Consider the following 23747-nt stretch of genomic DNA (forward strand, 5'->3'; position numbering starts at 1 on the left):
GGGGAGCGTTTTTTTGAAGCTGGTTTACAGAGTGTTTATTAGTAGAGTCAGGGGCATGAAGTTGGAATGCCTTTTGGAAAGATGAGCTAGTGAAAGGGACTAGATAAATAGTTCAGATGGAAACGAAGAGTTCCAATTCTCACAAAGCAGTCATCGCCAGAGCTATGGAATTACACCTAGGCTGGCCCAATATGTGACGTATAGAGCTAGAAGACACCTCAGAGGTCATCTAGCCCACCCACCCCCTCCATTTTACTGAGAGGGAAACTGAGGCCAAAAGATGTTAAATGACCCGCAAAAGATCCACCAATATGGAGATGGTTTCTGAGCCCATATCCCTGTCTTGAAATCCAGCATTCTCATTACACCAGTGAATGCAGCCCCCATTTTTAGGAAGCTACCCTCTGAACTTCATCCTCAGAAGCAGGGAGAAAGTAGACACACATGTCATTCCAGTCCTCACTAACATTTGCTTTCTGTTTGAGGTGAGGGAAACTAAAAAAGGCAGGGCAGTGAGGTGAGAAAAGCGCCACTTTAGAAGTGAATAGGTCAGGGGTCAGGCAGACTGGTTCATCTACTAACAAGTTCTCTGACCTTGACGAAGTTGTGTTAGTCTCTCCCGTTTCTTCCTCTTTAAAGGGAGGGGTCTATCAATGTGTCAGATAAAAACAAAGACAGAAACAGTCAATGGTGGAGGAACATCGGAGAGGCAGGCGCACTAATACCCCATTGGTGGAACCATAAACTCATACAACCAGTTTGTGGAATAATTTAGAATTCTGAGAACATTTAACCCAAGGACCCTACTGGTAGGCATAGTCCCCAAAGAAGTCAAAGCCAGAAATGAGAGTTCCATGGACACAAAAACATCTGCAGCAGCATTTGGGGGGACAGTCAAAAAAGCTGGAAATAAAGTAGATATGTTTGGATTTGAGCTGTACAGATTGAAATTTTATTCAATTGAAATTATGCTGCACAAAGTAAAGTGAGAAGTATGGGGAGAACAATGGAACTGCAATATTGTAAAGAAAGACAGCTATTCTGATCAACACAGTAACTAACCATAATTCCAAAGGACTCATGATGAAACATGCTAATTACCTCCAGATAGAGAACTAACTGATAAACTCAGAAAGCAGATTGAAATTATTTTCTTTTTTTTCTTGAAATATGGCTAGTACAGAAATTTATGTTGCATATCCATACATACTTGTAGTGAGTTTTATTTTTCTTGCCTTCTCAATGGATGGGGGAAGGGAAGAAGGCAAGAGAAAATTTGGAACAAAAATCAAAATTAAATTAAATTAAAAAAACAAATTATGCTAAATGAATGTAATTGAATAGAATTCTCCCTAAGAAATGATGGATATGATGAATGCAGAGAAGTATGTGAAAACTTCAATGAACTGATGCAAAGTAAACAATATACACAAAGACTATAAAATAATATAAATGGAAAGAAGAACCACAAAACATGTAATGGAAACTTCCATGAAATTATAATAACCAACTTTGGCCCCAAAGAAGGGATATGAGAAGGCACTTCCCTAACTTTTTTTTTTTTGGTGGTGAGGCAATTGGGGTTAAGTGACTTGCCCAGGGTCACACAGCTAATAAGTGTTAGTGTCTGAGGTCAGATTTGAACTCGCGTCCTCCTGAATCCAAGGCTGGTGCTCTATCCACTGCACCACCTAGCTGCCCCACTTCCCTAACTTTTTGCAGAACTGGGGGACTATAGCTATGGAACATTGTATAGAATGTCAGACTTTGGGGATCTGCTGATTAGTTTTTTTCTGAACTGTTTATTTTCTCTCTGCATTCTTTGGGGTTTTTGTTTGTTTGGGGTTTTTTGGGGGGGACATTCTTTGTTTTAAGTGATGAGAACCCTAGTGAATAGAGAACCAGCCTCAAAGCCAAGAAAAGATGGGTTCAAGCTCTACTTCTGACACATGGCCTAGCTACATCATTTAATTTCCAAGAACTCTGGGTTACTTTCCAAAGACTATAAATTTCAGATAATTTGTTGCCATGCATTGGTAGAGGGAGCTTCCTCACCTGGGTATATCAATAAAATCACAGGTACATCCCTATTCCAGTCTCTATCCAATAAGGAATAGCTTTCTACAAAGGGAAGGTGGGGGTGGTATATTGAGAAGTGGGGGTGACATAAAAATGAAAGTGTGATAAAAATTATTTTAAAAAGAAACAATGAATATGAGGAATTCATAGAAGCATAACATGGGCAGGCTTGACAAATCAATGCTGAGTGAAATCATCAGAATCTGGAGAACAATAAATGTAATGGCTACGATGATGTACATGAAAACAACCCTGATTAATTGTAAAGATCCATCTCATCACAGAATAGATGATGAAATACATCTTTCTCTCCCCTTCTAGACAAAAAGACACAGAATTCTGAAACCTAGTGAAGAATGTTCTCTAAACTGTCAGATTTGATCTCTGCATTGGTTGTTTGGTTGCATGTAAGTTTTTTCTTTGTTACACTGAAGGTTCAATGGAGGGGAGTGGGGAGAGAGATGTATTGGAAAATCATTTCACTGTAAAAACAAAAAAGAATCTATTAAAAAAACTTTAAATAAAAGGAGAGAAGAAATAGGCCCCCACTTTCTGATAGAGATGGAATGGACTCAAAGGAAAGATTAATTTTTTTTTGACATGGCCAATACAAGAATTTGCTTTGCTTGACTTTACATGTCTTGTGATAGGGATTTTGTTTTTCTTGCTTTCTCATTAAAGGGTAGAGGAAGTGGAAGGGAGAGAAGACAAATCTCTGTTTGAAAAAAAAATTAATCAAATGACAGATTTCAATGAGATGGTCTTTAAGATTCTTCTACTCTGCAAGTCTATGATTTTGTTCATATAATCTGAGAAAGACTGATGAGGTTGCAAACAGCCTTCTGAAACTGAGTTGCATGCAGTGATATAGGAAGACTTATTTAGAATCAAAGGACATGGATTTTAATACCAATGTGACCTTGGGCTCATCTATAAAATGACAAGAGGTCCTTCAAGGCCAAAATCTCCCAATCTTTACACTGTAAATAACCATACACTTTGGAATACACCCTGTATTGTCCCATCCTCTTTTCCCAAGACTCTCTGGGCCTCTGAGGAACCTGACTCCATGAGGTTCCTGAGATCTCCAAATCACAGAGGCTCAGAGTTGAAGGGACCTCCAAGGTCATTTCTTAGTACATGCAGTAGCCCCCCTTCCAACTTGCCTGCCTGGTAGTCTTTCAATGTCTTTAGGCTCCCATCTCAGGAGGTGGGAAATGCTAGAGCTCTTGACCTTCCACTTGGGACAAGGATCTGAACGGTGTCTAGAGCTGACAAGCATGCCTCTCCCACCAGGATTTAGGGAGGGCAATTGAGAAAGAATAACCCCAGTGATCTGCTTAAGGGCACCAAACCAAGACAGGAGCTCAGGTAGGCTCAGGAACCTTGTTTCCTGCTTCCTCTTCCTATACCATAGTGTCCACAACGAAACTGGGAAGGGGCAGCTAGGTGGTGCAGTGGATAAAGCACAGGCCTTGGATTCAGGATGACCTGAGTTCAAATCCGGCCTCAGACATTTGACACTTAATAGCTTGTGACTCTGGACAAGTCACTTAACCCTCATTGCCCCAAAAACAAACAAACAAAAACCAATGAAATTGGGAAGAGAGCCCGGGGTTATAATTTTAGACCTACAATTCAGCAAAGAACTGGGTGCTATCTATTCAGTCTAAACAGGGTCCACGCTAACTCAATTTCAAGATTTTACTGCTGAGCCAGACTGTAAAAACAATTGTCAAATCTTAGAGAATGGAAGAGACCTCCTTGGAAGCTGAGTTTCCAGCCCATATGGAAAAGGTGTGCCGATTCTAACAAACCGATCCCGTGATCTAGTCGTGACTCACAGCCTTCCAGGGCATGAGGCAAGGTAATAAATAAGCCAATCAATCTTCTCTAGACTGAACGTGTCTCTCTCGTTACTGTAATAAGGCTCCTAAACTTGTGATTGCACTGATATGGAGAACTCCTTGTATAGGAAACTCCCTCCATGATGCAAATCAGTAACTTTTCTATAGCTTATAGTATTAGTACCAGAATATTATGTGTGACCTTTTTTCAAGAGTATATAGAATTGCTGTGATTAAGAGGGATGGAGATAGGGGCAGGTAGGTGGCGCAGTGGATAAAGCACAAGCCCTGGACTCAGGAGGACCTGAGTTCAAATCCAGCCTCAGATACTTGATACTTACTAGCTGTGTGACCCTGGCAATTCACTTAACCCTCATTGTCCCAAGGGAAAAAAAAAGAAAGAAAAGAGGATGGAGACTGGACATAAGATTTCACTTGTTTAGGGAACTGGTTTCTTCTACAATTTAGAGTCTTAGAGATAGACGTTTGTGGAAATGGGGAAATAAGTGTTTTGTCCAAAGGCACACAGTATATTTCAGAGGTAGCACATGAACCCAGGTCTTCTGGTCCCCAGTCTAGGTCTCTATCCATTATGCCAAGCTGCTTCTCATGTAGTGATTAAAACACAAATTCATTCCAAAGTGTTACTGAATTCATATTTGCTTTTTATCAGCTCAGTCAACATGCGAACAGTAACACAACTCTCATGTGAATTGTGGGGGAATTTTTTTAAGGGATCCTATTCTTGCCAAAGGCTGAGAATTTCTGATCTAAAGAATGAAAAAGGACTGGGAGATGAAGAACAGGAAATGGGGTTTTCCTCAGGATTTTACAGTCTCAGACGGATGATTTTGTTTGTCTTTGCTGGCTTGCTTAGCTCTATTTCCCTTTCCCATGTTACTCAAAAAAGGCAAAATAGAAAGGATGGCAAGTCATCCTCCAGCCTTGGCCCAAAAGAATCGGTTACCCATTAGAACAGGCATAGAAAGCAAGTCCTCAGCTCAGCATCCCAAGGGAAAACAGAAGACCAGATTCAATGGAGAATGAAATCGGTTCCCTTCCCCCCCCAAACCTCGGAAAGTTTTGCCTAGATATTCTCTGAGCCCAACCACAAACCCCAAAACTCACTACAAAGGCAACGGCCAAGCCCTGAAATGATACCCTTTCTAGGATGCTGCCACATCAAGTGCCTGTAAGTTGGTAGAGACGTCAGACATTGACTCCAGACACATATCACTGGCATTGAAATTATCATGCAGGAAGAGAAGCCAAGAGGACATTTAGAAGTACTGGTTTCTCCAAGGACCATCTAACTGGAATGATGACAGCCAACTTCCACTTTTTTCCAAGACCCTGCAGGCCTCTCTGTACCTACCCAACAATGGAGTGCCAGGAGATAGAGAACCAACCTTGAACCTCATGAGAAAAGGGAAATCTACTTAAGAAAAAAAATGCTTCCTACCTGTCAATGATGACTGGGTCTGAAGGGGTCTCATTCCGATTGCCACAGCTCTTCTTCTCACAGCACCGACTGCAGGGAATGGAGGGGAGGAAACAAAAATAGGTTTAACTCCACAAAATTCAAGGGGCCCCCCAACCAGCAATCATTGAAGATGGCAAACAAGCCCCCACCCACCCTCCCATTCACACCTATCCTAATTAAATTACAAACAGTCCCTGCATCTTGGGTGCTATCACAAAAGTGATAGATCATGAGGCAAGAGCCGTGGAGTCTAGACCTCACTGGGGCACAGACCTGCCAAGTGACAGTGGGCAAGTCACTCACTCCTCTTTCTGATTTTGTCTCTCTACTGCAAAAGGAAGGAGCTGGACTGGAGCCTCTAAAGTCCCTTCTAGTTCTGACATTCTTTGAATCTGGGACTCTGTAAGGAGACTGTGAATTCCTGGAGGATGAGGATGGTGTTATAAACCCCACAGAACCTCATACAATACTGGGCACAAAGTAGGTATTTAATGGAAAGAAAGAGGGAAGGAAGGAAGGAGGGAGGAAGGAAGGAAAGAAGGAAGGAAAGGAGGGAGGGGAGGGAGGAAGGGAGGGAGGGAAGGAAGGAGGAAGGAAGGAAGGAAGGAAGGAAGGAAGGAAGGAAGGAAGGAAGGAAGGAAGGAAGGAAGGAAGGAAGGAAGGGAGGGAGGGAGGGAGGGAGGGGAGGGAAGGAAGGAGGAAGGAAGGAAGGAAAGAAGGAAGGAAGGAAGGAAGGAAGGGAAGGAAGGAAGGAAGGAAGGAAGGAAGGAAGGAAGGAAGGAAGGAAGGAAGGAAGGAAGGAAGGAAGGAAGGAAGGAAGGAAAGAAAGATGCTAACAGAGAGAGCCAGTAGTATGGATGATCCAAGTCATGTCACTTTAGTCCTAGATACTTTCTATTTCCAGAGTTTCATGTACCTTTCTAATTGGAGTTTGTTTAAGCTAATACAACAAACAAAAACAATTTGCATGAAGTAAGCACAGGCCATCTTGGAAGGGAGTGGACAGAAATATGCTGGACATGAAGGGAAGTTCATTTCCTCTTTAATTTAGCGAACATTTTTATCTATATAAGACACTGTTGGTCCAGGGTGAGACTTGGTTAAAGAAGCTAATATAGAGCCTGAAAGTACAATTATAAAGCCTTATTCAAAAATGTAGGAGGGATCCCAGAGGTGGAAGGGACCCCAAAGGTCCCTTAACCCAGGGCAGACATTTGGTTTGCTGAAATATTAGAGATGAGGAAAAAGTTGGAGCCTAGAGATCGAATGCAAATTGAGGGGAAAAAAAGAACCTTTCTAGATTCGTTACCATTCTTCCCCTCCCTGAATCCTACATTCCAACCCCAACAACCTGATTGTTTTGCCCTAAACTTGGCATTCCATTTCCCATCTATGAGCCTTTACAAACAGCAATCTCCATTCTGGAAGGCCAACACACCTCTCACACTCTCAGAATCCTTAACTTCTTTCAAGGTTCAGCCACCTTCTAACCTGCAAGGAGTTTCCTGGGCCAATTAGCTATTAGTACCATCTCCTTCACCCTCAAATTATCATACATCCACTTACAAAGCTACAAGTCATACCTTTTACTTGGAGTACTTAGAACACAGGAAGTGTTTGTTTTTTCATTCAATCAATTTATTCACCTCTCCACAAGTAGAACTATAAGGTGTTTTTTGTCCCTAATGCTTATTATGGTGCTTTGCGCCTAGTAGGAATGCAATAAGTATTTATTGAATTAAATTAGATCAACTTGCATTGGACTGGATCTCTGGGAACTTTAGCCAAATAATCAAAGGAAACTAGATGTGAGAGATATTTTGGAGACCCAATTCAACAAATATTATGACAACCTACTATGTGCCAGGCCCTGTGCTAAGAGCCATAGTAGATACAGAGACATGCCCTACCATTCTGTCTGTCCTCTGCTTAGAGAAACTCCAGACTTCTGAATTGGTCCTGGCTATTTTCAACCACACAGTACAGCCCACACTCACTCTGTCCCCGGTGTTATTACCATATTGGGGAACTGTTCAGATTTGGCCAGAGATGTCATTCTGAAATGGCTGAAATAGAAAAAAAAACTTTTGTCCATACTGGACAAGGAAAAAAATGGCCACCATTGATTAGCCAGTGATTTTAATGTCTATGAGAAGCCATGAAGGAAGAGGTGTGGATATGAATCCAGAATGCTTTAGGGAAGTCCTTCCTGAGGGTGGGCAAGTCCCTGAACTTCTCAAGGCCAAAGTTTCCCCATCTGTGAAATAATAGGGTTGGACCAAATGGAATCTGAATTCCTTCCAACTATGTATCTATGATCCCATAATTAATTCTAAATATGATTGTCTTCATTTTAAAGAGCAGGATAATGAAAAGTGCCTTGCTCCTGAGTCACCTAACTCCCCAGTCAACACTGATTTTCAGTGCAATTCTCTATCATCTGTTTGCACTCCACCACCACCCCCAACCCCCAGTCCTCCATTTACTCCCTTGTAGATGTGAATCAAAAACAGATCTACTCCTCTAGTCTAGGATAGGTAGATTTAATGAATGAGGAACCGTAATTGTAGAGAGCCCTGATTAAGAAATATACCACAGAGGGGCAGCTAGGTGGCGCAGGGGATAGAGCACCAGCCCTGAAGTCAGGAGTACCTGAGTTCAAATCCGGCCTCAGACACTTAACACTTACTAGCTGTGTGACCCTGGGCAAGTCACTTAACCCCAATTGCCTCACTAAAAAAAAAAAAAAAAAAAAAAAAAAAAAAAAAAAAAAGAAATATACCACAGAAAGTCAGGTCAACCCAATTGAACAAAACATATATTGTCTATTCCACATGTGCAGACCCCCATGCAAAGACATAGGGGGAGACATCATGAAAAATAAGACAAGGCTCTGCCCTCCTAGGCTGTACAAACTGACAGATGCTATGGACTTTCACTAAATGGGCTCTTGAGAACTTTCACCAAATCAGCTGAAAATAGAAGAGAAAAATCTTCTGAAAGCCAAATTTAACCACTGGGATTTAAAAAAAGATATTCTGCATTTTGCGTTTGAAATTATATTGCATCTTATTTTTAAATTTTCAATCCAATCCAAGATTAATACTAATAAAAATTTTGATCAGCTGTTGCTCCGTCCATCTGTCTCTGTCTTTGTCTTTGTCCTCTGTCTCTGTCTCTCTGTCTCTCTCATCCTCTGATTTGTCCCATTACTCCGATATTGTTTACATCCTCATAATGTCTCAGCATTGCTTGAGAAGACTCGGGACTCAGATCATATAGCTCTGAGGACTCTGTTCCCTAGGAACTCAGGCCTATCACCCTGGATTATCTCAACTGACATCATCAGCGTTTCAACTGACCCCAGAGTGGGCATGACTGCTGAGCTAGCTGCATGGGATTTCAGAAAGAAAACACACACAGAGAGCAATGTCAAAACGGGCCCATCTGCTTAGCTTTATCAAGAACAGTTCTGAGGAGGGACGAGTGAGTTTGCAAAATTCCTCAGCTGAATTCAGTTGCTTTTCCATGGGGATTTCCTCAGGAGGAGAAGAAAAACAGATAAAAATGTGAGACTGATGCCAGAGCAGTACAATTGTGGGGGATTAACCTGGAGGAAGTGAATAAAATACAAATATAAAAGGGTGGGGTCTTTGCACTAGTACCTCACCAGATTTTCAATATAACAACTAAAATTTTAAAACCATTTTAGTTTGGTCTTTATGTGTCCCTGAACCTCTCGTGGTACCTGGCACATATTGGCTTAATAATGAATGTTTTTGAATGGATATTGAATTAAAGGACAATCACAAAAGAAATTCCCAGGAATACTCAAAGGTCCTCATGAAAGGATTGGGTTACTTCTCCAAACCTCTGTTTCCTACTCTGTGAAATGGGAATCACAGTCTTTGCTCTCCCTTTCCCCTCCTCATCTCCTCAGGTTGTTGCCAGAGAAGGGATTTATAAACAGTAAAGCACTGCCTGAGTATGAATTGTTATTATTAATTTTTCAAAAGGTAGTAAAATGCCTCCTCCACCCAGCTGGGCTGAGTCATGATTTGTTCTGAAAATGAAATCCAGGCCTGTTCACCTCTGCTCTCTCCAAATCCTTGGCTACCTCCTACGTAAAGCCTCTCCTCATTCTGCCCCAGCTTCTAGGAGGCACAGTGGACAGTGTCAGGAAGACCTAAATTCAAATCTGACCTCCTATTAGCTGTGTGACCCTGGGGCAAGTCACTTAACCCTGTTTGCATCAGTTTCCTCAATCTGTAAAATGAGCTGGAAAAGGAAATGGCAAACCACTCCAGTATTTATGCCAAGAAAATCCCAAATGGGGCCACAAAGAATCAGACACAACTGAACAACAATTCTTCCCTCAACCCCCCCCCCACCACCAGGTATTAGTGTTTCTACTTCACCAGTTACCTTATAAGTATTTTATATATTCTTTTATATGTACTTCTACCCCTCCCCTAATAGAGTGTTAAGTTCCTATAGGGCAGGAATTATTTCTTTGTTGTTTTTAATCTCCCACACCAGGAACATAACATTAGGGTTTGCAAGCATGTTAATAAATGCTTGTTGGTTGGTTATGGACCCTAAAGCAGAAGCTATAGATCACAGATTTAGTGCTGGGAGAAGGGGAAGGGAATAAGCATTTATTAAGTGCCTACTATATTCGAGGCACTTGACAAATATCTCATTTGGGAGTCACAACATCCTAGGAGGGTAGATAGTACTCTTACTCCTGATTTAAAGTTGAGAAAACTGTCAGACATGAAGTGATTTGCCCAGAGTCACACAGCTCATAAGCAACTGAGGCTAGATTTGAACTCAGGTCTTCCTGACTCCAGGCATGGGGCTCTAGCTGCCCATCTTAGAGGTTGTAGAATAACAGATCTACAACTGGAAGAGAAAACAGAGACCATCCAGTCGAGTCTCCACACTTTGCAGGGGAGAAAATGGAGGAGGGCCAGGAAAGTTAAATATTCTTCCCAAGATCACACCAAGGTAGTAAATGGCAGGAAAAAAAGTGAATCCAGGCCCTCTGTCTACAGAGGGAGTGGTGGAAACCACACCACTCCATGCCCGCCACCTTCAATCAGGGCCTATGGGTTCTGGCTCAGAGATTTGGGACCTCAGAGATCCAGAGAATTCCCAGGATTCTCCCCTTCACTAAATGTGTAGGTGGAGGCTGAGAATGAGCCTATCTAAGCCCAGGTTCAGGCTGGATCAGCTCCTTGGAAGTGATTTTTCTGACAGACCTAGCTGAAAAGTAGGAAATGCCAGGAAGACTGAGAAACTAGTCCTTGGCCTGATGTGTATGCGCTTATGCCTAGCAAAGAGAAATTAGAACGTCCTTGTCACTTTCCCCAGAAAGAAAATGAAAGTGGTTTGCCCATTTAGCCTGGTGGTTTTGCTCCTTCCCACAGTCCTCTATTCACTCCAGTTTCCTTAGGACTTTCACTCCCAGGATTTCTTTCATCCTTCCCCCATCTTAGAAGAGTCTTGGACAGACCCATGAGAAGAGAAGTGAAGAGGTTGTAATACAGTTGGAGGAATAGCAAAGGGACTTCATTCTGCTGAGCCTGGCACAAAGAGCTCTGAACTTTGATGCCAGAAGACCTGGATGCCCATCCCTATTCTGCCACTTTCTATCTGCATTCCTGTGGGCAAGGGATTTCCCCCCTCTGAACACAGAAGATCAGAAACAGCTGAAAGGGATCTCATTTAGTCTATAGGTTCTTAACCTGGGGTTTATGCATAGAGTTCAGGAGTCCAGTGAATGGGGTAGGGGGTATTACATTTTAATTTTCACCAACTTTTGGAATCTTTTGTATTTTATTTTATGTACCTAAAAACATTATTCTGAAAAGGTATTATTGGGCTTCCCAAATTGCCAAGGAGACCATGAATGTCATGGAATAAACATTTATGTAACATCTACCCCATTCCAGAGACTGTGCTAAGCCCTTTGCAAATATTGTCTCATTTAATCCTCATGAGGACCCTGACCCTAGGCCCAGCATTTTATCTGCTTGGCCACCTAGCTGCCTCATGACCTCCCAAAATTGAAAAATCTCCCATCTAGTCTAACCCCAGAGACAGCTAGATGGTGTGTGCCTGGAATCAGACTCACCTTCCTGAATTTAAATCTGTCCTCAGACTCTTACTGGATGTGTGACTCTGAGAAAGTCACTTAACCCTGTTTGCCTCAGTTTCCTCAATCTGTAAAATAAACTGGAGAAGGAAATGGCAAACCACTACTGTGTCTTTGCCAAGAAAACTCCAAATGGGGTCAAGAAGAGTTGGACATGACAGAAAATAACTGCATAACAACAATGTCCAAACACTCCTTTTTAAGAAATAAGGAAGCTGAGACCCAGAGAGGTTCAGTCACTTAATTTACCTATTGATTGATTGCCCAGTCACATAGGTAGGAAGTGACAGAGCCAAAAGTTGAATCATGGCCAATAAATCAATCAACAAGCATTTGTTAAGTGCCTGTTGTGGGTCAGGTACTGTGGAAGGTACTCAAAATATAAAAACAAAAAAATAAAACAGTCCCTGCCCTCAAGGAGCTTATAGTCAATCAAGAAAGATATGTCCTTAATGTCCTATGTCATTACCTCTTCAATATGTCTTTATTACACAAGTAAACATTTGTATATAGAAAACATATAAAATAAACACAAAGGATTGGAGGAGAGGGAATTAGCAGCTGTTGGATCTTATCACCATCATCATTATTAAAGTCCAATGGATTTGTGATCTTGTTGATATGACCATATTTCTATACTGCTTAAGGCTTACAAAGCACATTATCATCATTATCATTGTTATTATTACTACTACTATATGGGAGAGGAGACAGCCCTGCAAACAGGGGTGTCCAGCCAGTCAAGCTTCTGGACAAGACCAACTAGTGCCCCTCAAAAAAAACAAAACTGCTTTTCAAATTCAGTCCTCAACTTTCCCAAATCTGTCTCTAATTTCAAACTCAAATAAGCGCCCAGCATGGCGGCCTTTGTTTTGTTCTCTCCTCTTCAACTCCTCCCTGTGATTGCATAACAAAAGTGTCTAAATTCACACCATCTGGCCGATAAAGACACTGGCCCCACTGGCCGGCTGGCCCATCTGATTAGGCTCCCGTCTAGCCTGAGCCTTGTGGCGAAAAGTCACAGCTGTGGGGCTTTCGAGCCCTCAATACAACTCTGTTATTAGCCAGCTGTAGGCCTCGAGACTACTTCTGTTCAAATTATAATATCTTTTAACCCTCTGAGCATTGAGGGCGCAGGGGCGGCTGGCAGCGACAGAACAGAGGAGTTCTCCTGGCTAATAATTGGCAAAGTGAGGAGGGGGGATGCAGTTGAGAGGGAGTGGGGACAAAGTGATTCCTGGGGAAATTTTTTTCAAACTTTGCTGCTCTAACCCCAAAATATCGGTGCATCTATATATGCCCTCTTTCCACAGGAGGTTAGCTGGAATCGAGCTGTCAAGAAACAGGAGGAGATGGGGTAGTGTGTCCAGTTATGTCAAGGACTCAGTGCAAATGAAACTAATTACGTTCTCTAACTACTAGGGAGCTGGGTCTTTGAATCCTCTCTCCCATGTAGTGGAGGCCGAGGTATCTGTATTGCAAAAGCTCAGCGACAGGGAGAACTCTTATCCCCCATGGAGTCCAACTGTTCTATTGGGAAGGGAAGCAAGCTGAATGATGCCTACTTGGGATACAGAGTAATAACAGGAGAATGAGTTACATTTATACCACATTCAGTGGCACAAAGAGCTTTCACACACGGAGGCGTTTGACTCTTCACAATTCTGGGACTTAGGGAGATGTTAGCCTTATTTCACAGATGTATACACTTTGCCTTTATTTACATATTGTATGCCCGTCCAACAAACTACCCCTATCCCCACTAAAATGGGAACCGCTTAACTACAAGAACTGTTTGAAAACAAACAAACAAACAAAACTGTATCCCTAGTTCTTAGCATTGTTTTGGACTGGATTCTTGGGGGGAAGAAGGTGAGGAGAGGTGCCAGACTACTACTAATTTGTAGAGGGGGGAGGACTCCCCAGCACTAAAGCTCCCTCCAGGATGCTGATCGGTTGTTATTTCTAACGGTCTTACAGAGCTGCCTCCGGATACTGAGAGGTTAAGAGACTTGCCCAGAGTCACACAGCTAGTATGTTCATGATATCGGATTGGAACCCAGGGCTAACTGTTCTATTCATTACATCCCCTCAGCCTAGCACATAGTAGGTAATTGATAAATTCTTGTTCTGAGAGATGAGGGCACTTGGCCAAAGTTACAGAGAACTAATAATAGGTGTGAGAACTGAGACAGGAACCCAAGTCTACTAAAGGAGAGGTGGGGGGGGAGGGAGGGGGGAGGGAGATCCTCATCTCTGCTTTATCCACAGCGAAAAATCTTAACACTAGGAGGGGGGGAAATGGGGGGGGGCACAACATTCGAGCTCCTCCACTGTTCTCAAAACTGCCGAGAAGTTCCAGCGCATTAAATTTTTATATTCTGTTGATAATGCAGACTAAACTAGAGGCTTTTAAAAATTGATGCCTGCCGCCTCTTATTTAAACAGCATAAAATAAGGAGGCTTGGATTGTGCTTTAAAAAAAATATACAAATACGGCTGTCAGGCGGGCCTGCAGCTGGGTGGGGTGGGTCTGGCTCATTTAAATTGCTAGGTGTAATTCGCCAGACAATGGGCAATTCCTTCTCTGGGTGTCTCCAAACAAAGACGTTTAAGGGCAGCGGGAGGGGAGGGGGTAAAGGAGCCCAAACCTTTGTCCTTTGATTAGCCACCCGGAGCCCCGGGTGCTCTGTCTCTTTAATCTAGGTATCATACAGAAAGTACACCTCGGAATTGTATTTTCTTCCCGGGCTAATCACTCCGGCACAGGCCGGGCCGGCCGCAGCGGCGGCAGTCGGAGCTCAGAGAAATGAATGCCCTAGAAGGGAGGTAGGGGGCGGCTTGGCTGCCTCCGACTTCTCAGCCAGTCTCCGTCCCGCACCGCCAAAGAGACCGGCCTCCGGTCCTCCGCGGAGGCCCGGTGGCTAAACTGAACTTTACGTTGGGCGAGTTTGTTTTGATAATATTTGGGCAGACCTAAAAGCAAACACGTCTGATTGTTATGGTTTCTCTCTGGCCACGTTGGGGAAAAGGGGTAAGGGTAGCCAGAGCTGCCAGCAAAGCGGCCAGAAATTACTCTAAGGACCGTTCCTTACTGAAGAAAAAAAATTCCTGACGCCTAAGGGGTGGGAGTGAGATAAGGCGGTAGGAGGGATTGGCTTCTTTCTCCAAAGCCGGAGGAACTGAAGCTTTCTCTTCAAGCGGGTGGAGTCGTTAGAAACCAAGAGGCAAGTAACGGAGAAGAGACTTGGAATACAGAATGCGGAGTCTGACCCCCCCACCCCTGAAAAAAAATCTCTTCAATATACTCTTTCCCCTTCATTATGAGACTTTTTCTAAACCAGCCTTCCAGCCAAGGAAATAGCTCGCACTGCCCCCCCTTCCCTAAACCCCCTAAAAATACTGGAAACGAGGGGGATTTGATCTCATTAAACTCTTAAAGCAAAGGGGAGTGGGAGGTGGAACAGAATAGCCAGCACCTAGAAAAGTCTATTAGAAGGAAAGCCATGGTTAGCTTTCCCCGACTACAAATAAAGATTTCCCTAATCCCAGGCCCGCAAGACCTTTCATTAGAAGAGGAGCAGATCTGCCCTTGCTAGGCTGTAGGTCTGTGGGTCTGGCCAGCCGCGGGAGGACCTAAGCAATTTCCCTTCGGGGTGAAATCATAGGTGATACATTTCCGCGCGCGGAAATGAATTTAGAAAACATACCGGAGCCTCCCCCAAAGCCCGTTTTATCTGCTTCGGCTAAGTACACCGCACACACAACCTCTCTTCCCAGCCGAAGGCGAGACTTAACACCTCTGCAGCGTGCACAGACGGATTTCACTGAGGCTAGACCCAGGCTGGGCTTGACAAGAGTTAGCACGCGGTAAACCCAACCCCATCCTCCGGGTGGCCTCTGAAGCAAGAGAGAAAACAGTCAAGCAATCCCCAGGCTGTTCGGAGATGCTACGGGTAGTTTCTCTTTTTGGGTCTCCCCAGTTCCTGTCCTGGAAGACTGTCTAAACACGCCCCCCCCCAAGTATTTGTTTTTCTTTCTTTTTTCCCCTTGCCTGGGAGCCAATGTTTTCTCGTCTAGACCACGGAAACTGTCTAGTCCTACTCTGACCGTTTCAGGTCTTATTTGTTGGGGAATTGGTGGTTTCTCCTTAGTTTTCCAAGATTCTTCGTGAGGTCCTAGATTTGTGGAGAGAGGTACTTTGCTTATTGTAGGAAGAAGTACGCTTCCTCCGGAAAGTCAGCAGGAGCAAGCCTTTTAAACATCTGTCCTAGAAATCCACTTGTGGGGACGGGAAGGGCCGGGCAGGAGCCAAAGATGGGAGTAGGGTCTCTACGTCTCTGATCTTTCGGTCAGTTTGTCTTTCGAGCTCTTGGGCGCGAGGTGAGACAAGTTTCCGTGTGTCTCTCCCTGCCTCTCCCTCTCTCCAGAGAGAGTCAATCATTCAGCAGCCTCCCGGAAACTTCAGCTTACCTGCACATGACTTCGTGTGTGAGTAGAACTCGGCACATCTCCGGGTTCTTGTTCTGTCCCTCATAAGCTATAGGCTGCCAGGAGAAAAGAATAAAGAAGGGGGGAAAGAAGAGGAAAGGCGATTTAAACCAAACACAAAATAAGTCTTTCTAGTCCTGCACTTTTTAAAGGTGGCTCCCAAGGTCTTCTCAAGCAAAGAAGTGAAATGGACAACTGAGGCAATCGTTAGGAAAACTTGGCGGGGGGAAGTAAAACAAACAAAAACAAACGCCATTCTGCCGAATATTAATATATCGGGAAGGGAGGGAGAGAATTTGCTTTTGCCTGGATCCCCTTTCCCCGAATTGTTTCAAATCTGCCCAACCCTTGGAGATGGTCTTCCGGGGCTAGTTGATTGTTAATTAGAAAGTGAGGGTCCTCCCTATTCTCTTTTCTCTCACTAGCACCTTTCAGCCGAAGAGGAACCCAAGATTTAGACTTTGCCGCTAGTGAGTTTGGAGCAAGTCTGCGGGGGCAATGAGGTGGGAGACGATGAGCCGCAGCAGCAAAAATGATAGAAAGCCTCAGCAGTGACAAGGTAGAGAAGGGGTTGGGGCTGGGGCAGAGGCGAAGGAAAGGAAGGGAGAGGAAAAGAGCCCCGAAGTCGACCGCTTCAGCTCACCTGCTTCGTGACGGAGTCGATGAGCCGGACAAAGAGGTCTTGTTCGGTCCTGACCCCTAGGAAGGTGAGTACAGAAAGCAGAGAAGTCACTCATTTGGCCACGCCACTCGAGAGAGCAAACTTCTCCCAGCAGGCACCCCGACTCAGTGAAGAGAACTTTCCACTCCCCCAAAAAATAACTAGACAAGAGCTTTGATCTTGCACTTAAGAAACAGAGGGTGTGAGAAACTCTGATGTGCGGGAGAACTAAAAGTTACTAGCCTGTCCGCGCCCCCCGCGCCCCCCCCCCAAGAAAAAGAAAGAAATTCGAGCGCACTGGAGCTCCTTATTTTTCTGTTCTTTCTTCTTGCGCCTGGATGCAGGCTAACACTGCGCACCTCTGAGGGCCCAAGGCGGACTCAGTTTCCCCACTAAATAAGCCTTCCTTTGCTACAGCTTCCTCCTCTAGGCTGTTCAGCTTCTGATGCCTCCCTAATTCTTTCATTGGAAGTCACCTGAGAGCCTGTCCCCATTAGGACACAGAGAGGCGAGTTCAAATCTCTTTCGTTTGATAACCACAACGCCCCCTCCCTTATTTATCCCTTCCCTTTTCTCCACTGGAGAAGGCCTCACCATTGCTATAAAGAAGCTGTAATTTGTAGTGCGTGCCGTTGTTGGTCTTCTCATTACCTTGTTCCTAGAAAAGAGATGAGATTAAAAAAAAGAATCTGTACTGTTGTCCGATGTCTTTCCGGGTCTCCCACCCTCCAACCGAAAGCTCGAACATTATTAACTTGCCGCGGTCAAAGGGCCTACACCTCCCGCCTTCCATGACTGATAACTCCAGATCCAGGACATCAGAAAAGTTCCAACTATTTCTGCCCTGTGGGCCCACCACCACTATGTTCGCCGCCCAGTTTTCCCAAACTCAGAAATTTCCTATATTTGTGGAGCCTCCAAAGCCAAGACCATTTGGGGACACAACACCCTTCCCCTGAAACATACTTTATTATTATCATTATCATTATTATTAAAATATATATGAGTACGTGTGCCTGGGCTCTTGTGACAGCCTCCCCCGTGTCTTCAGCCGAAGACGAGGGACATTAAGAGAAAATAAGGCGCTGGTAGAGTGGACCTCAGGAAAAACACTGCGGTTTGGTCTGTCTTGGTCCCTCCAAGCCTCTTTGCTTACACTCTTCCCCTCCCCTGGGCTCAGGCGAGCCCAGGCGTCTTCACCTGCTTTTGAATTCTACGTCTGAGCCCAAGGGGGTGTGCTGAGATATTTCTCACCCTATCCCCCAAATGCCCTCGAAAAGGTCAGGAGCCCGGCAGAGGTGATTCCCTTTCCCCGCTCTGGGCTCCCTGCAGAATTGCCTGCATGCAAGGTGACCAACTACTTGGGCAGGGGCCCAGTCATTAAAAAAAATTAAAAATAATAATAATAATAATAATAATAATAATAATACGTGCAGCGTGGAAAGGGGGGATTCTTCTTCCTCCTCCTCTTCTGTTTTCAAACTAGGCTTTATTTCTGGAAATTGCTGAAAATGCAATTGACTGAAGTGGCTGCTTAAGGGGAGTTATGAAAGGTCCTGAATAAGACGGTAGGGCTGCTCCACATAGGAAGGGTACGTGTTCGGGGACTAACGGAGGAGAGAAGGAACAAGGGAGGAGGCGACGGGGCTGGGGGGAGTGCTAGGTGCTTTCCCGGGTCCTGGGCGCAATTCCTCCATTTATCATTCCGGGTGAGCCGAGATGTCCAGGGCGGCTCAGTGACCGATGGGGGGGGGGGGGACTCTCGGCTACTTTGAAGAAGGGAGTTATTAAGAGTCATGGGTGCGAGTCGGGGGCGCTGGTGATAGGCGGAAGAAACGCTGACCTAGCCCCCACCCCCTCTCCTCTTACTTTGTCGTTCTCAACGAAGTCCACGAAGGCTGTCCTTTCGATCTCCACCGGCTGACCCTGCCGATCATAGAGAGCCAAGACGAAGTGGAAGAAATTGGATTTTCGCAAGTTGGAAGGAGGCTGTTTCTCGAAGTGAGCCCGGGACAGGGCTACCCCGCTGCGAAAGAAGAGAAGACAGTGGGGTGGGGAAAAAGGACCCCAAAAACGCTGCTGTTGCGCTTTGATCAAACCGAGAGACACAACCCTGCCTTTCTCAGAAGCCAGACTCTCTAAGGCACTGACGATCCCCCACCCCGCCTCCATTAAAAACGTGGCCTTCTATAATAAAGTTCCGCACCTTGGATATCTAATTTTCAAAGTGGGAACCTGTCAGGCATTTTGCAGTAGGGGATGCCCCAGAGTCCAGAGGAAAGTACAAAAAGAGCCCCCACTCTCATGGGAGGTTACTTTGATAGGGCCGGGGGTGGAGGACACCACGTTCAACAATCTCTTGGATGTGGTCCGGGCCTCCAACCCCTTGGTTGTAGCTTTCGAACCGACCCCACCATGGGGCCTGGATCCCTGCTTCAGAGAAGAGTTCTTCCTGCCTGGTCTCGGTCTCTCTCTGTCTCTCTCTGTCTCTCTGTCTCTCTCTCTCTCTGCCCTGGGGTCTGAGAGCACAGAAGCCTGACAGACCCCCCCCCTTTATGTCAGTTTGCTTTTCCAACTATCCCCCTACTTGGCCCCCATTCCTCTGAGCCTTCTTCTACCCCAGAACTTCGGGTAGGTGGCCTGGGAAGGATCAGAGAAAGGGATCGGTGCTGAGTTTGGTTAATAACCCTGCTTATTAGTATATTGTTGTAAGAAGCAACTTGTTTGCATAGGAAAAGCCAACTTGTCATCCTAGTTGGAGGGTTGCTTCCCCCCCCCCTTTTCTCCATTCTAGAGCTGGTAGCCTTCTGTTTACTTCTAACCACCACCCCCCTTCCAGGGAAGAAACAAAAACTGACTCCTGAAATAGAAGTCCTGGGAAAAGGCAGAGTCCAAAAATCGAGCTGGGACAGCCAAAAATGATGTCCCAAGTCTCGTTTTCCCCAGGTTCAGCTAAAGGCCTTAACCACCCCCAGCCTCTTCTCCAGTTTAGGTCCTGCTCATCTGAGACCTTGATTGTATCTAACTCTCCTTCAATCCCAGAGTTCTTGCGTCCCAGTTGGAGCCCCGGATAGCGAAAAGGGAGTGAGTGACTTCGAGGGAACAACCCCAGAGGTAGTGGGGCTGGAGAATCCAAAGTTTTATTAAAAGATGAAAAGCTCTCCAGTGGGGATGAATATTTTCCCAATACCACCACCACTGACTACACCCCCCCCACTACACCCCCCTCCCATTCCAGGCGAGGAAACCCACTGATGCTTGGGCATTTTCCCCTGGGGGGAGGGGGGGAGAATAAGGCCAAGAAGGGGGGATGGGACTGACGGACGGATGGATGAATGGATGGATGGATGGATGAGCGTGCACGCCTGTTATTGCAGCCTGTGTGTACACAGTCAGGTTCCCAACAGCCCTGAGAAGTCGCTTGCCCAGCTTTCCCGAAGGCCTGGTTCAGTGCTAGTTTTGGAGTTCCCGAGCTTCAAAATTCCACCTCCCAGGCCTTGGGGTATTCGCTCAAACTCCGGAGCTGCGCTGGGAAAGTATACTCAAAAGCTCTCACTACCTCATAACCGAGACCGCAAGGCGCTTTCACTCTCAAGAAAAATTGTCAGAAGGAGCAGGGGTGGAGGGAGAGACTCAATTTCTCTGCAATATCGCTGTAGGAAGCAGTGGAACCCCTTAGCTTCTGGAGAGAGCCTATGAGCAATCTCTGCGCTATCTTCTCTGGGAAGTTTCATCTGCCCCCGCCCCAATTCTTGGGGGCTGTAGTTTCCTACCACGAGAATGAGCTTGGAGTGCTGTTTAGTTTGAAGGGGTGAAGAAGAGGGAGATGTCCCCAAACCTCCGAGGAAAAGCTATAGGCATTTGAAAACTGTCTCTTCCATCGAACTGAGAAAATCTCAGTCTCGGCTGGGCTGCTCCCCAGGCGGGCTGGGAAGAGAATCTCGTGCCGACCTTCTGGGCTCAGCTGGCTGACACTGAGAGAGCAGATTGTCTGGACTGGGCCTTAGCTGACCTCCCACCGGGATCAGGCCACTGAATTCGGTTAGGTAGGAATGGGACTGGGCCCCAGGCCCAGGGAGCAGGTTCGATCCAGCCGGACCCAACGAGGGCTCAGGAAGCTTCTCGAGGAAAAGGTTTGGATGTGGGCTATGGAAAGGGGAATGAAGAAGCTTCGTCTTAGGTGGATTGCGCTGGACCTAACGAAGCAGCGCTTTGGACCTCTGGAGCAGCTGTTGGAGGTGAGGAAGGGCAAGGAAAAGAAAAAGGGGGGAAAGGAGGGAGAAATTAACAAACCGCTGCGGATTCAAGGAAAAGGAATCCAACAGGCGGCCTACTTTTAAAGGGGGTGCTTAAGGAGACCGGGGACCCAAAGATGGCATTTTTCTGGCCTCAACCTCAACTCCAAGGACCTCTCAAAACGAGAGGAAGAGAAGTTGGTATCTCTCGTTCTCGAAGCAAACTGAGTGTTGTCTTCTCTTGTTCTCCTTTCCTGTCTTGTTCTTCCTTCTTTCCTTGTTCTTTCTCCCCAACCTTCTTCCTACTCATTTCAGGTCTTTTTTCCTTTTTCTCCTTTATTGTCCTTCCTCCTCTATTTTCTTTGTGCCTTTTCTCTTCTTTCCTCTCGCCTTTTTCTTTTCTTCCATTCTTTCATCTTCTTTTTTCTGACTTTTTCCTTCTTTCTTTCCAACTTTTCCTTTAGCCTAGTTCTCTTCCTTCATTTCCCCCTTCTTTTTCTCTCATCTCTGCATTCTCCTCTTCCTTTTCCTTTGTTTCTTCCTTTCCTTTAGTCTTTCTTTCCCTTCACTTCTTTTCCCTATCCTTCCTTTTCTTTCTTTCCTTTCCCTTTCCTTCTCTTTCCTTCCCGTGACTTTCCAGACTCCCCTGCGGCTCGGCTCCCCGCAGTTTCTCCGGGCTGACTTGCTGGCTCTCTCCCGGAGAGGAGCCGCCTCTCCCAGCTGGACATTGCGCCGCCAGCCCTGAAGCCAGGCTGGGCTGGGGGATGGGGGGGGGCGGAATCGGCCCAAATGGCAGGAGTAAGGGGGGCTAACTCCCGAGTTTAGGGCAAAACCTCTCCTTTCTTGTCCTCTCAGGTGGTGGCGCCGGGTGACAGCTGCTTGCTAACTGGGGTCTCCCTCGCTGCCTCCGCCTCAGGCACATCCTCAGGCTTTGGGGAAAGTGACAGCTGAGCTCGCGGGCCTCGGGGACTCGGACCTCGAGACGGGGACGCTGAAGGTGCCGGTCTGGGAGCGAGGGGTTGGGGTTTGAAATCCGGATGACACTCTAGTTCAGGAGTTCGTGAGGAGGGGCAAGGAGGATGACAAAATTACAGCGGCAACTCGGAGCCTCGGTTCCCTTATTTTCAAAGGACAGAGAGCCCTTTGACAGAGGGGAAGTAGGAATGGAGAGGTCTCTAGATGAAGCTACAGCGTTCACAGAAGAAGGTGACAGATGGGGAGAGCAGAAACTCAAGGGGGAGAGAGATGAGAGGGATCGAGAGATGAGAGAAAATGAGAATGATAGAGAATGGAGAGGAAAGGAACACGGAAAGACAGAGACGGAGAATGAGAGGAGAAAAACAGAAGGAGAGAGAAGAGAATAAAAGAAGACAGAAGAAAGGAAAAGGGCAAAGAGATGAGAAACCGAGTGAGAAAGATAAGATGAGAGAGAAGGGGTGAAAATGTGAAAGAGGAGAGAAGAAATGAGGAAAGAAGAGGAGAGGAGGGAAGAGAAGGAAATGAGAAGGGGAGAGAAATGGGTAAACATTTATTTACCTTTGTGCGGCAACGTTTGCATCCACCACTCCGACGTTTCGAACCCAGGACCGGACCGAATCCATCTCCGCGCCTAGAGCTTTCTCTTTCAGAGCTGGTCCTCTTCCTAACGTATCTTGAATCCCAAACATTTAAAAAGTATGATCCACTAGAACAGATGCCTCTTTGAAATTTGTTTTTGCTTTCTTTTTTAAAAGGAGAATATCCGCCGAGCCCTGAGTAGTCACAAGACTCGCACAGCCAAGTGTTCCTTCCCCCCTCCCCCAAAAAATAGAAGTCCTAGAAAGAGACGAAGAGCCAAAGTTTGTCTGTCCGTCTGCGTCTTTCTGGAAAAGCTCGGGCTTCTGCTTGCAGCAGCCGCTCGGCGATGTAGGCCTCCGTCAAAGTTTGGCTGGCTTCGCCCTCCCCTCCCTTCCTTCGGTAAGTTCGCTCCTGCCGCCGGCGTTCACCTCCGCTCGCCTAGAACATCCTTCCCGCCGCAGCCCGGCCTGCATCCAGAGAGCGTTCGCTGGCCAGGAGCATCACCTGTTTTCTGGGAGAAGCAGGAGGAGATGGACGGCTGCCTAATCTCGCCCCCTTCCTCCCTCCCAGCCCCCCTCCCCTTTCCTCCCCACCACTCCAACTCCAAACCAAAAAAAAAAAAAAGGTGGGGTGGGGGTGGGGGAAAGAAAATCCCAGGACGAATTGTCAGAGCCAAGGGAAGAAATGGATCTAGTGAGAAGCTGGCGGCTCTGAGAGAGGGGGAGCCGCGATACAGCCGCTCCGAGGCCCCATGAATGGGTTACTGAAAGCTGAGGGACACACCAAGGAGGCGGAGCCGCCTTCCCGATAAGGAGCGCTCATTTGCATAGGCGCGCCCGATTGGAGGGCGGCGGGCGAGCCGGAGGTTCCCTCCAGCCACTGCCCGGCTCCCGGCTCCACGCCGAGTCTCGGAGGTGAGAGCGGGCCTGGACGCGCAGCAGCCCAGCCTAACTCGGTCCGCCCGCTAGCCCGTTCTCATCTACCTACATACCTCTCACTCTCCGCGCTGCCCAGGGCTGGAGGAGAAGTTTTCACTCAACAAGCCGCGCTTGGCTGTCTCGGGAGCACGTGAGCCGGGCGTTCCGCTGCGTGCCCAGGGTATCTGCTGCCTGCTCGGTACGCGCGTATGTCGCGCAGCTTGGTCTATTGATAGAGACACACGCTGGAGGCTTACTCAAACACTGCCTATTTATGTGTGAATGCGTACATATTTGTAAAGAAAGTGAGAGTGTGG

The 23747-nt window shown here is 46.2% G+C and overlaps 1 protein-coding gene across 1 annotated transcript in view; it reads right to left on the reverse strand.

Moving 5' to 3' along the window:
- EBF2 (EBF transcription factor 2) overlaps positions 1–23000 on the reverse strand; it is a 263562-nt gene extending 240562 nt beyond the window's left edge. Inside the window, exons 1-6 of the mRNA XM_043984840.1 lie at positions 22493–23000; positions 18591–18747; positions 17316–17379; positions 16704–16759; positions 16043–16116; positions 5389–5457 (exon numbers count right to left, since the gene is read on the reverse strand). Coding sequence (XP_043840775.1) covers positions 5389–5457; positions 16043–16116; positions 16704–16759; positions 17316–17379; positions 18591–18747; positions 22493–22623 — 551 coding nt within the window. The 5' untranslated portion in view covers positions 22624–23000. The remainder of the gene's footprint in view (positions 1–5388; positions 5458–16042; positions 16117–16703; positions 16760–17315; positions 17380–18590; positions 18748–22492) is intronic.
- Positions 23001–23747: the final 747 nt, after the last annotated feature.

This window comes from Dromiciops gliroides, chromosome 2, assembly GCF_019393635.1.
Source record: "Dromiciops gliroides isolate mDroGli1 chromosome 2, mDroGli1.pri, whole genome shotgun sequence".
In the NCBI taxonomy this organism is placed as follows: domain Eukaryota; kingdom Metazoa; phylum Chordata; class Mammalia; order Microbiotheria; family Microbiotheriidae; genus Dromiciops; species Dromiciops gliroides.